General features: G+C 43.6%; 1 protein-coding gene across 1 annotated transcript in view; it reads left to right on the forward strand.

The window, feature by feature from the left end:
- The first annotated feature begins 944 nt into the window (after window positions 1-944).
- Window positions 945-13330, forward strand: part of PRPS1 (phosphoribosyl pyrophosphate synthetase 1) — a 28448-nt gene continuing 16062 nt past the window's right edge. Inside the window, exon 1 of the mRNA XM_003135301.5 lies at window positions 945-1210. Within this exon, the coding sequence (XP_003135349.1) occupies window positions 1089-1210 (122 nt within the window). The 5' untranslated portion in view covers window positions 945-1088. The remainder of the gene's footprint in view (window positions 1211-13330) is intronic.

Raw genomic sequence — 13330 nt, forward strand, 5'->3', positions numbered from 1 at the left:
ACCCCTAGCCTGGGAACCTCCATGTGCCACAGTGCAGCTCTAAAAAAATAAGTAAAAATAATAAAACAGTGGTGTAAAAGGACACATTAGCAACACATAGAATATGATGCCGAGGATAATGGGGCAGGACCAAAAAACAGGTTTTCTGATTCCTTCGAGGCTCTTTATCTGAAGTCCTGTAAGCATATTTTCTCTCCTTTCCCTGGGTCAGGTAAGTCAGACCTTTATTGTTCAGACGTTTCGAAAAATTCATAATTTTCTACTCCTCTGCTTGTCTGAACATGCTTGGTCCCAATGCTAAAAACAAAATGCATCCATCTCTTGCAGTGCCTCTGGATGATTCACAGTCACTTTCCCCTTGGTATTTGTCTTCCAGGCAAAGGCGACACTGAAATTGCTTGTTTGCCCTTTGGATGAGCCTGTGCTATGGGCGTCTGTCAGTGATGCAAACGTGCTTTAATTCAGCCTCTTCCTCACAAAAAGATAAAAATCACGTTCAGAAACATGCAAACTCATGTTCAGAAATCTTTCCTTCATTCTAACGAACCGGGGCTGCCCTCCTAATAAATAGATATTCTTAAGAGAAACTGTAAACCAAAGCCAAACTTACTTTCATGTGCTGAAAGAAAAATTAAAAAAAAAAAAAAAAAAGCGTGGCTGATTTCCCGCTTGCGGGAGAAGTCTGGCCTTATGCGTCACCAGCATCCCTCCACCCCCAGCCAAGCGCGGGTGTCTCGGCTCTCTTCGGAATTGACAGAATTGCTACAGGGGGCGGGGCTATTCCTTAGCCTCGCCCCCTTCATTGGCTTCCAGTCAGTACCTGAGACAGCCGGAGGCAGGCGGAACTACGGCAAGGATCCGCCCCCTCGCTCGCGCTCAGCTAATCGGGGTGGGCGGGGTGTAAACTTCCCTGCTGACCCCGCCTCCCCGGCTCCGGGCAATTTAGAGTCGCGCGCCGGGCGGGAATGTAAGATGGCGGAGTAGCGACGCGAAGTGCTTAGTACTGAGTCTCCGGGCCGACTCAATTCGGATCTAGGCGGCAGCAGCAGGGATCGCTCAACAAAGAGAGCCTAGGGTAGTTGGCCAAGATGCCGAATATCAAAATCTTCAGCGGCAGCTCCCACCAGGACCTATCCCAGAAAATTGCCGACCGCCTCGGCCTGGAACTGGGCAAGGTGGTGACTAAGAAATTCAGCAACCAGGAGACTTGGTGAGGATGAAGTTGGGACCCGACCGGCCTCACCTGCCGGGGCGGACAGGGTCACACTTGGGCAGCAGAGGGTAGGGGGATGGGGCCACCGCGTGAGTTCCGCAGGGCCGAGGTGGTGGGGGGGAAGGGGCAGATCGGTAGCGAGCGTGCCCCACGGGCTGTTTCCGTTATTTTACCTCTCGCGGGAGGGTCACGCTAGTTCTCACCGTGCGGTGGGGTGGAGTCAAGATGGAGCAGGAGGCGAAGCTGCTGGGTTTAGACGGCAGGGGCTGGAGGACCCAACGCGGGGATGGAGGCTGCCCTAGAGCGACGAGAGGGGAAACACGTCTAGGCTCGGCAGTGGGGACACGTGGCTTTGTCGCTTCGCTGTTGAGCCATCCAGACCGGACTGGGTTCTCTTCAGAGCTTAGGCCGGCTTGCATGGGAGATCCTACTGCGTACTGAGTCCTCCTAGGCTTTCTCCTAGAGTCTAAGAAGCAGCTTTTCAATTCGAAACGGTGTCGGTCGGATTTTGTGTTGAGGGAGATTGATATTGTGTACTGAGGGCGCCAAAATTACTACCAAGGACTTCCCTCAGATTGGCAGGCGTTGGCTCTTCACATCTTTAGAATCGGAGCCATACTTAACTCAAATCTAGTCGAACGGATAAAATGATGCATTAACTGCATCCTGATTGCCAGCATCTCAGTTGGAGCGATCCAGAAAATCTTAGGGAACCTTAATTCTGAAATCCTCGACTTTTCCAAGTGTAGCTATTGATACAGACAATGCAGAAGCCTATTTTCAGTACCAGAGGCTATCCTGAACTTGCCCACTTCTTTTGACGCTGTGTGGGGAATTTAGGAAACAGTTTTATCCCTGAATGTTATTAAGATAATCAAGGAAAGATGGAGAGGAAGGCCAGGAAGGCATAGTGCATTGCAATGAATTTTTTTCATTGCTAATTAAATTTGCTCCCTCCGAGTTCCACCCTGCTCCCCCATCTTGGGGCCCTCTTATAAGATAACTTGGTCACCTGATCCTTTATACTCTTTCCCTCTAACCAGAGCATCTTCTGGTTCTGATAGGTGTTTTGTGTTTTGTTGTTACCCCATTGATCGAATCAGAGCAGTGCCCACTGTCTTATAGATTCAGCCAGTCATCTGTTAAGGGGGAAGTTCACCCCAGACCCAATGATCAGTTAAATTAGTGAAGATTGCTTTGAACATTTTTCCCTCTATGCTTTTGTTTCCTTTTTTCTTTCTTTAAACTCATTACCAAATTGTAGCTCCCCCCATCCTTTTTAGACCCTGCAGATAAAAGCATTCATCTGTAGTGGACAGCTTCCTGCTGGATGCTTGATCATCCGTGCCATTGGTTGTGATGCAAATGATAGTGCAAACACTGATGCCATCTGTAACCAGGCAATACCTTAGTCGAAAGAAACTAGCCAAACTGCCGCCTTTAACTTTAACCACACCATTATGACTCATGGGCTGTAATAAAGACAAAACAGGACCAGCCTTTGCAAGTGGCCGTATAGCTAGGGGACAAAAATGATTTTCACTCAGAGGTGTTTTTTGGTCCCCTTAGAGAACTGTGGTGATTAAGTCCTTTTCCTGGGTTTCTAAGAAAACTACAAAGACTTTATTTTTCCTTGTGCACCCTTTGCCTGGTGCAACACATCAGAACCCGAGGCGGTATTGGGAGAGCAGAGGGGGAGAACAATTTAGTGTTCTACTGATTGATTTATTGAAATTAGCAGCAGTCCCAATCTACTTCTCTGAGATAAAGGGCTGATTTCATTTTTAAACAACCAGACATGCTTAGAAACAGCCCAGTGTGGAAAATTGCTGACTGGTTAGGTTGCCTTGTTTCTGGCTTAATGATTAGCTTTTTAGTTCCATAGATGTTCTGAAATCTTCATTGAACATAATCGAATATGTTGCCTATGGAGCTCCCCCCACCCCCCAACCTTTGGCTTTTCTGCACTGTAGAAGTGGTAACTGCTGCCCTGTCTGACTCTTTGGGCTCTAAAGGTCATGGACAGGGCAGCTCAGTGGGTGCTGTGGGTCACCAGATGCGGAACTGCAGAGCCCATCCTCAGATGAGACTGTTTTGCTCTTTTGCTACAATTTGGCAGAAGCTCAGGGGTTGATGCTCTCTTGAGTAGAGTGGCTTCTCTTCTGAAGTCAGGCTCACTCTTTTGCTGTCCAGCGTTGGAGGAAACACACGTGTATGTGTGTGTGTGTGGATGTGGATGTATGACACACAACAGATAGAGGTTAAAAGCTCAGGCTCTGGAATTGGAGAAGGTGGATTTGAATCCCTAGTCTTTCTTTGTCTCAGTAATCTCATCTGTAAAGTAGTACCTACCCAGAGTTAGTGTGAGGATTAGATGAAGTAGAAGTAACGTTCTTATAATATTGTCCAACACAGTAAATGCACACTGTTGGTAAGGGGTGGTGGTGGTATTGCAGAAAATGTGGAAAATGTAGACAGGACAAGGGGGAAGAAAGACAGCCCAAGCAATTCCACCACCCAAGATAAGTTGTTCATATTTTGATTTATGACCTTCTAGATGGTTGTGTGTTTATGTGCTTTGTTAAACAATGTAAAACAGGCTGTAGCTTTCTTCACTTAGCAATATATATTTTGAATAGTTTCTCCCCTTAATTTTTAGTCTACCTTGTTTTAAATGGTTCTATAGTCTTGTCATGGTTTTGCTATAATTTTAGATAATCAAGTCCCTGTTTATGGCCACACCTCTGGCATATAGAAGTCCTCAGGCCACGAAATGAATCTGAGCTGCAGCTGCAGCCTATGCAGCAGCTGTGCAATACCGGATCCTTTAACCCACTGCACTGGGCTGGGGGTGGAACCTGCACCTCCTCAGCGACCCGAGCCAATGCAGTCGGATTCTTCACACACTGCACCATAGCAGAAACTCCAGATAGTTACAATTTTTGTTCTAATTCTTTTATATAAAACGCTTGAATATCAATCTTTTGACCATTTCTGATTATTTCCTTAGGGTAAATCTTTAGAAGGGGAATTACTAGGTATGCACCACTTTTCAGGCTTTTTGATACCCATTGCCCAATTCCTTTCCAAAAAAGTTGAACAAGTCTCTCCATATCAGCAATAACAGTAATATTAATATTCATTAATATATGGTAAATGCTTAAAATGTGCTAATTCCTGTGCTAAGCACTTTATACATATCTTTTATTTAATCCCCTCAGTACTACTGTGAGGGATTACTTTCACTATCCCTATTTTATGGTCGAAGGAACTAAGATTCAGTGGTTAAGTAACTTCCCCAGCTCTGGGTATTGTTCTTTAATTTTTTTGCTGATAGAGTATTTCATCTGGCTTTTGAAACTTTTGGGGTTTTTTGGGCCACACGCACGGCATATGGAAGTCCCCAGGCCAGGAATCAAATCTGAGCAGGAGCTGCAACCTACGCCACAACTGTGGCAATGCCGGATCCGTTACCCACTGCGCTGGGCTGAGGATTGAACCTGTCCCTCAGCAGCGACCCAAGCCAGATCCTTAAGCTGCTGTGCCACAGCAGAAACTCTGGCCTTTGAAACCTTTGAATGTACTAAATTTTTAAATTGAGGTATGGTTGATGTACAATATTATATATACGTTTCAGATATACAATATAGTGATTCACAATTTTTAAAGATTATATTCCATTTGTAGTTATTATAAAATATTGTCTGTATTCCCTGTGTGTTGTATAATATAGCCGTGTCATTTATTTATTTCATACGTAGAAGTTGGTGTATCTTTTGTTTTTGTTTTTTGTCTTTTTAGGGCTATACCCACAGAATATAGAGGTTCCCAGGCTAGGGGTCTAATCGGCGCTATAGCCGCTGGCCTACACCACAGCCACAGCCACAGCAGATCCGAGCCACATCTGCGACCTACACCACAGCTCACAGCAATGCCAGATCCTTGACCCACTGAGCGAGGCCAGGGCTCGAACCCGCAACCTCATGGTTCCTAGTTGAATTCATTTCTGCTTCGCCACGACGGGAAGTCCTAAGTTTGTATATCTTAATCCCCTACTCCTGCTTTGCCTCTCCCCTCTTCTTTTCCCCCACTGGTAACCACTAGTTTGTTCTCTATATCTGTGCATCTGTTTCCTTTTTTTTGTTATATTCACTAGTTTGTTATATTTTTTAGTAATATATAATACCATATATTACTTTTTATGTGTAAGTAATATATAGTATTTGTCTTTCTCTGACTTATTTTACTTAGCATAATACCCTCCAAGTCCATCCATGTTGTTGCAAATGGCATGATTTCATTCTTTTCTATGGCTGAGTAGTATTCCATTGCATATATATATACCATTATCTTCTTTATGGTATATATTTGTCTGTGTCGATGGACATATAGGCTGCTTCCATATCTTGGCCATTGTAAATAATGCTGCTGTCAACATTGGGGCGCGTATATCTTTTTGAATTGATATCTTCATTTCCTTCAGATATATACCCAGGAATAGAATTGCTGGATCATGTGGTAGTTCTATTTTTAGTTTTTAGAGGAACCTCCATACTGTTTTCCACAATGGTTGCACCAGTTTACATTCATACCCACAGTGTACAAGGGAACAGTGTACAAGCATTCCCTAAAAAAAGGGCTAGTAGTTGTAGTTTCTTTAATTTTCTTTTTTTTTTTTGCTTTTTTTTTTTGCTTTTTAGGGCCGCACACGTGGCATATGGAAGTTCCCAGGAGGCTAGGGGTCGAATCAGAGCTATAGCTCCTCATGAACCCACATCCTTATGGATCCTGGTCCAGTTCGTTAGCTGTGGAGCCACAAAGGGAATTCCTGGTGTAGTAGTTTCTTAAACAACTAACATACACCTCTCTTATGACCCAACAATTCTCTTGGTATTTACTCAAGCAAAACGAAAACACATGTCTATTTGAAAAATGAAAACACATATCCACTTGAAAAAACTTATAAAAGAATGTTCTTAACAGCTTCACTCAATAGCCAAAAACTTGACACAGTCCAGGTGTCTTTTTTGTTAATATATACTAAATGTTTTGCTATATGTACTAATTCTTCAATTCTCTTCAGTATTGTTAAATAACTTTAATTGGTTACTCTGGATAGGTTGAGAGGGGGATGACTTTAACCGTGGTTGTCTTGGATTTTCCTAGGAACTATATCCTTTATTAGTTAATCCCATGTATTTTGCATGTGCCAATATCTCCCTCTAAATTCTTGAGATTTTTCTTAAGAATACTTCCAATCAAAAGGCGCTTTTATTCTTTTCAAAAGTACCAGTGATATGAAACACCAAGTTAAGAACTTTTTTTTTTTTTGGAATGAAAGATTCTTTAGATTTTGTAGTGCTTTACAATTTTGAAACGCTCCATACATGTGATTTCATATAATCCCATAATAACCCCCCTCTTCTTTTTTCTTTTTTTGTCTTTTTGCCTCTTCTAGGGCCGCTCCCACGGCACATGGAGGTTCCCAGGCTAGGAGTCTAATCAGAGCTGTAGCCGCTGGCCTACACCACAGCTCACGGCCACGCCGGATCCTGAACCCACTGAGCAAGGCCAGGGATCGAACCTGAAACCTCATGGTTCCTAGTCGGAATCGTTAACCACTGAGCCGCAACGGGAACTCCAGAACTTTTTTTTTTTAAGGCACTTTTTTTTGGTCATTTTAGGGCCTCACCTGTGGCATATGGACGTTCCTAGGCTAGGGATCGGAGCTGTAGCCACTGGCCTATGCCACAGCCACAGTCACGCAGGATCCAAGCCATGTCTGCGACCTGCACCACAGCTCACAGCAATGCCAGATCCTTAACCCACTGAGCGAGGCCAGGGATCAAACCTACGTCTTCGTGGATGCTAGTCAGATTCGTTTCTGCTGAGCCACGATGGGAACTCCTCCTTAAGACACTTTTAAATTCACTTTATTTTCTTTCTGTGTTAAACATCCCATGCTAGTCAGTTGCACTTATGTCTGATGCTAAAGGTAAAGGAGAAACTGGTTTTTCTCACTGAATGGACGTAGCCAGTTGTCTGGCCTCCCCAGAACATCTGGGAGAATCAATGGCCCAGAACCACGTGGAGAACATGCCATTAGCTAGAGGGAAAGAACTAGGAGTATTACCCTTTAAATTGCTAAGCCAGATCTTTCCACCTGGTAGATTATATTAAGAGCAGACAGGTTTTAGGCACACCATCAATTGTTCTGCCATCCATCACTGCTAACTTATCTCTTAGACTTAGAGGAAACCATAGGAGTAACATTAAGGTTTTTTTGAGGATTTCATTGAATAGTCTATTGACCAAGCTATGTAGTCTGAGTGTAGTTGATGGGCTTTTTGCCGGCGGGGGTGGGGGGGGTGGGGTGCCAGTAGGCTTTATGAAACTCCACACATTATAGTACTAACTGGAGGGAAGCATGGGTCTTCATTTGTGAGACTAGAATTACATACAGTAAAATAAGAAGTTTCCGGGTCAGGGATTGAACCCGTACCACAGCATGACAACACTGGATCCATAATCTACTAATCCGGTGAGAACTCCTTTTTCTTCTTCCTTTTTTTTTTCTTTTTCAGCTGTACCTGTGGCATATGGAAGTTCCTGGGCCCGGGATCAAATCTGAGCTGCAACTGTGACCTACGCTACAGCTGCAGTAATGCCAGATCTTTAGCCCACTGCGCCAGGCTGGGGACCAAACCCCGAGCTGCCATGGAGACAGTGCCAGATCATTAACACACATTGCCACAGCGGGAACTCCCTTTTCTTTTCTTTTTAAAAGTATTTACTTATTTATTTATTTAGGCCAGGCCTGCAGCATGTGGAAGTTCTTAGCCTAGGGATTGAACCTGAGCCGCAGTAGCCCAAGCCACAGCAGTGACGGTTCTAGGCCACTAGGGAACTCATAGAATATGTGTGTGTGTGTGTGTGTGTGTGACTTCTACTAAAGCTATGTGTTTAGCAAATGCTCTCTGATGTTTAAGTTGGCAGTGAAAATTTAGTTTTATAAAATTTAATTTCCTGCTTTCAAGAAAGGATTTAAAAGTGTTTTTTATGGTAGTCACAGGTACAGAAAGTTTAAGTATATAGATCAGAAAGAAGCCTATTAGAACAAAGGACTATAGTAATTGTGCCAAGAATTTGGCATAAAGTGATTACTGAAGTTTATTTAGTGTTACTTTAAACTGTATCCCTTGGCTTCCTGGCAGCCAAAGGGATAAAGGGATAAAGGCATATGCAATGGATTATGTGGTTTTCATTTTCATAACTCTTGAGATACTTCCAGGCACAAAATTCTATGAATTTGATGGATGGGATCCGTAAATAAAGTGATAATGAGTAACGTAATGAACAATTAGGCAATTCTGTGGATTTTTTTTAATATTGACTTTGATAGTTGAGGCATTGGTAAAGGGAGATAAGCCACTCTGGTCTAAGTTTGTTGTTTTCTCGTCTAATTTGATAATAAGCCAGCTTTAGAAGAGATAATTAACCCGTCCCTCATACTGTCTTGGATCAGTTGTCAGACTGCAATTCCCTTGCTCCTAATCAAACAGCCTGAATGTTGAATGAATGTCTGGAGCACAGATGATAGTCTGTGTTCTTGACTGCAACAAGAGCCATAGGCTTCGGAGGCCCAATGGAAAGGACACGATTGGCTTTTTATTGGCAATCAGCGTGCCTAACTTCCATCCTCCAAAGAAGTGGAGGTCTTCGTTGAGGAGGTGAGGTGGAGGGGGTGACTGTGGGCAGGGCTTAAATTCTCTTGGGTTTTGAAGTCACTCAGATATTTGACGTCCTCGGTCAGGACCCTAGAGTTGTGCACCATTAAAACACAGAAGGGCCTCGTAGCCTGGAACCTCTCGGAGGGCAGGCAGTGTCAGTAAAGGAGATCTGGAAGCCCCTCTAAACTCCCTTGGCCTTTGACTTGGGCCTATCGCAATGAGGAACTTGCAGAATAGGTTCGCCTCCACAAGGTGCCATTCAGTCCTGTCCACTTGAGTAAATTTAACATGTTGTCAGTATAAACATATTTTTTTTTATTTATACTGCCTTCACAATAAGGTATGTATTTCACACTTACTGTGCCTCTCAGTTCAGTTACTCAGTCATGTTAGCCACATTGCAGGTGCTCGGTAACCACCCCCGGCCAGTGACTCCCATATTGGACAGTGATGTTATTTGGGGGGGGGGGGCAGTGGCATGCCTTGGGAAGTTCAGGCCTGTGGAAGTTCCTGAGCCAGGGATCGAACCCTCCCCACAGGATAACACTGGATCCTTAACCCACTGAGCCACCAGGAAACTCCACCTAGGCCTACACTTTGGAAAACATCAGATTGCTCTTCCAGGAAGCCCTCCCTGGCTCCCTCCTGCCTGTGCATTTGAACTTTGAAGAATATCTCCAGAAAGCAGTTTTGGCATTAGCGTAGTTGACATTGCCGACAGATTTAGTTGTTTCTGAAGGCCGATCTTGCCGATTAATAGATGTCTGTTCAGCTGTGTCCACAGAATTGCTGTATGGCTCATTATGTTGCTTGGCATCACTGCTTCAGGATCCCGCCAGAAAATTCTTTGTGGGCCCATCAGGTTGTAGTTCCACTCAAAATTAAATCTCTGTCCGCTGGGTATCTGTAAAAGGGCATGAGCAGATTTGTCAAAACATTTTGAAGAGGAGTTTCCATCGTGGCTCAGTGGTTAACAAATCTGACTAGGAACCATGAGGTTGTGGGTTCAATCCCTCGCCTTGCTCAGTGGGTTGAGGATCCGGCGTTGCCGTGAGCTGTAGTGTAGGTTGCAGACGCGGCTCGGATTCTGCGTTGCTGTGGCTCTGGCGTAGGCCGGTGGCCACAGCTCCAATTCGACCCCTAGCTTGGGAACCTCCATATGCCGCAGGAGCGGCCCAAGAAATGGCAAAAAGACAAAAAAAGAAAAAAAAAACCATTTTGAAGAAACACACTAGACCTACTTACCTCTAGTGTAAGGTGAGTTACCTTGTGGAGGATGAGAAACAGTCTTTGAAATTTTCACAATAGCAGGCCCACAGGAGGATCATACTCTAAGGTGAGCAGATGCATGAGGCAGTCTAATCTGCACTCATTCATTCATTTGTCGTGTCATTGGCACTGGCTGGCTGTGGTGCTTGACAGACTTGTCCCTGCTTTCATGGAGCTTGCATTCTAGTGGAGGAGACAAACGAGTGCATAAAAAATAAGATGATGAGAAGTTGCTGTTGTGGCTCAGTGGTGACAAACCTGGCTAGTATCCATGAGGACGCAGGTTTGATCCCTGGCCTCGCTCAGTGGGTTAGGGATCTGGCATTACCCTGAGCTGTGGTGTAGGTCGAAGATGTGGCTCGGATCTGGGGTGGCTGTGGCTGTGGTGTAGGTCAGCAACTGTAGCTCCGATTTGATCCCTAGCCTGGGGCAGGTGCACCCGCCCAAAAAAAAAAAAGGTGATGAGAAATCGTAATAAGTGTTCCGAAGGGAATAACTGGGATCAAGAAAGAATAACTGGAGAGGTCGTTTTATTTATTTGATTTAGTTATGAAACATTTAAACATATACAGAAGTAGACTAGTACAATGATCTCCCTGCCATGGCACCCATCACCCAGTTTAGCAGGTCTAATCTTGTTTCATCTTTTATTCCCCCTCCCCCCATCCCCCACAATTAGATTATTTTGAAGCCAACTGATATTATATCACCCTTATATATTTCATTAGTCACAATGGCATTTTCTTGCCTAAAAAAACTAACCGTAATCTCATAAAAATCAAATAATTAGCCAGTATTCAAATTTACTTGCCTCACAAAAGTGCTTTTTTTTTTTTAACAATTTGCTTGAATCGTTATGCAAATAAGGTTCCTACAGTGCAATTAGTTGATACTTTTCGGTTTTTGGGTTTTTTTTTTTTTTTTTGGCTTTTTAGGGCTGCACCCTCAGCATATGGAAGTTCTCAAGCTAGGGGTTGAATCAGAGCTACAGCTGCTGGCCTACACCAGAGCTAACAGCAATGCTGGATTCTTAGCCCACTGAGTGAGGCCAGGGATCGAATCCACATCCTCATGGATACTAGTCGGATTCTTTTCATAACAGGAACTCCCCTGGTTGATATTTTTCAAGTCATTTTTGATTTTACAGGTTCTTAATGAATGGAGGTTTTTTTTAACCCATTGCACCAGGCTGGGGATGGAACATGCACCTGCGGTTGGATTCTTAACCCACTGCAGTTGGATTCTTAATCCACTGCACCACAGTGGGAACTCTGTGACTTTTTTCTTCTTTTTTTGCCCAATCTGCGGCATACGGAATTTCCCTGGCCAGGGATCAAACCTGTGCCACAGCAGTAACCTGGGCAGCTATAATGACAATGCCAGATCCTTAACCTACTGCACCGCAAGAGAACTATTTTGATTGGAGACCTGAGAAATGAACGAGTTACTTGTAGGAAGAACATTCCAGGCAGTGGGAAGATGGTGCAAAGGCTTGGAGGTGGGAAAAGGTGTATTCAAGGGCTGGAAAGGAAGACAGTTTGACAGATGCCTGGTAAAAACTAGAGAGAACATATTTTGAGATGAGCCATTTCTCAAATTAACTTAAAACCAGAGTTCTCCAGATTCCCTTACAGCATTACTCAGTTTCTCATAAAATAGGCCTGGACTAGTTTCTTTTGACTTACTACAGAAGTGCCTTTGTTTTTAGTTATACTTTTATGACCTCAGCTTTTACCGAGGGCTGTACTAATGGTGTACTCAGTATACACAGGTATAATGATACACTTTTTGTTAAAATTGAATTTTGAAGTAATTGTAGATGAGCATGCAATTGTAAGAAAGAAGACGGAGGAGTTCCCGTTGTGGTTCAGCAGTTAACAAACCCAACTAGGATCCATGAGGATGCAGGTTTGATCCCTGCGTCACTCAGTGGATTAAGGATCCAGTGTTGCTGTGGCTCTGGTGTAGGCCAGCGGCTATAGTTCTTATTTGACCCCTAGCTTGGGAACCTCCATATATCTCGGGTGTGGCCCTAAAAAGACAAAAAAAGATAATTTCTAAAAAAAAAAAGAAAGAAACACGATGGAGAGAGCCTGTGTACCCACTATCCTGTCCTCCCAAGGTTCCCAGCCATAATTTTTCCAAGTACAGTTTTCTCGTAAAGCTGTAGTATAATGCAACAACGAAGTGACTGACATTGCTGGAGTCAAGATACAAAACCATTCTATCACCACAAGCACACCCAGGTTTTTCTTCCTCCTCCTCTGTAGTTTTTTTTTTTTTTTTTTAATATTGCCTTTGTCTGGCTTTGGTGTCTGGGTAGTACTGGCCTCACAAAATGAGTTGGAAAGTTTTCTCTCATCTATTTTCTGGAAAAGATTATGCAAAATTCATGTTAATTCTTTAAACGTTTGGTGGACTTCTCAGGCTAGGTTAGTAGTTTAGTTAGTTTGGTAGACATTTCTGTTTTAGGTTAATCTTCCAAGTGGTTTATCCATTTTATTGATTCCCCTCCCCCCACGAGCTAGCTTTTTGATTTCAGTGTTTTTTCTCTATTGTTTCATCTTTTTATTTATCTATTTTTTTTTCTTTTTAGGGCCGCATCTGAGGCATATGGAAGTTCCTAGGCTAGGGGTTGAATCAGAGCCACAGCTGCCAGCCTATGCCATAGCCACAGCTACGCCAGATTCGAGCTGTGTCTGTGACCTATGCCATAGCTTGTGGCAACACTGGATCCTTGACCCACTGATTGAGGCCAGGGATTGAACCCACTTCCTCATGGATACTAGTTGGGTTCTTAACCTACTGAGCCACAATGGGAACTCCTCTCTAATGTTTTACTGTTTTTAACCTCACTGGTTTCTGCTCTTATGTTTATTTCCTTCCTTCTGTTTATTTATTTACTTTTTTGCCCATTTTTCAGTGCCTGAAAGTTTATCTCCAGATAGCCCAAACTAATGTGTTTTCTTCTTTGTTCTGGCCACAAGGAATCTCAACTTCCCTGTTCTAATTGGTTTCTGGTTTGACTTTTACCATTTGCTTTTATTTTTCTTGCTTTACAATAGAAGCTGGCTCCCCCCCCCCCTTTTTTTTTTACTCTTTTGGCCACCCTGTGGCA

This window comes from Sus scrofa, chromosome X (assembly GCF_054392235.1).
Source record: "Sus scrofa isolate SSC_HxYL_T2T_F1_AM1 chromosome X, Sscrofa_HxYL_maternal_Yorkshire_Landrace_v2.0, whole genome shotgun sequence".
Classification (NCBI taxonomy): domain Eukaryota; kingdom Metazoa; phylum Chordata; class Mammalia; order Artiodactyla; family Suidae; genus Sus; species Sus scrofa.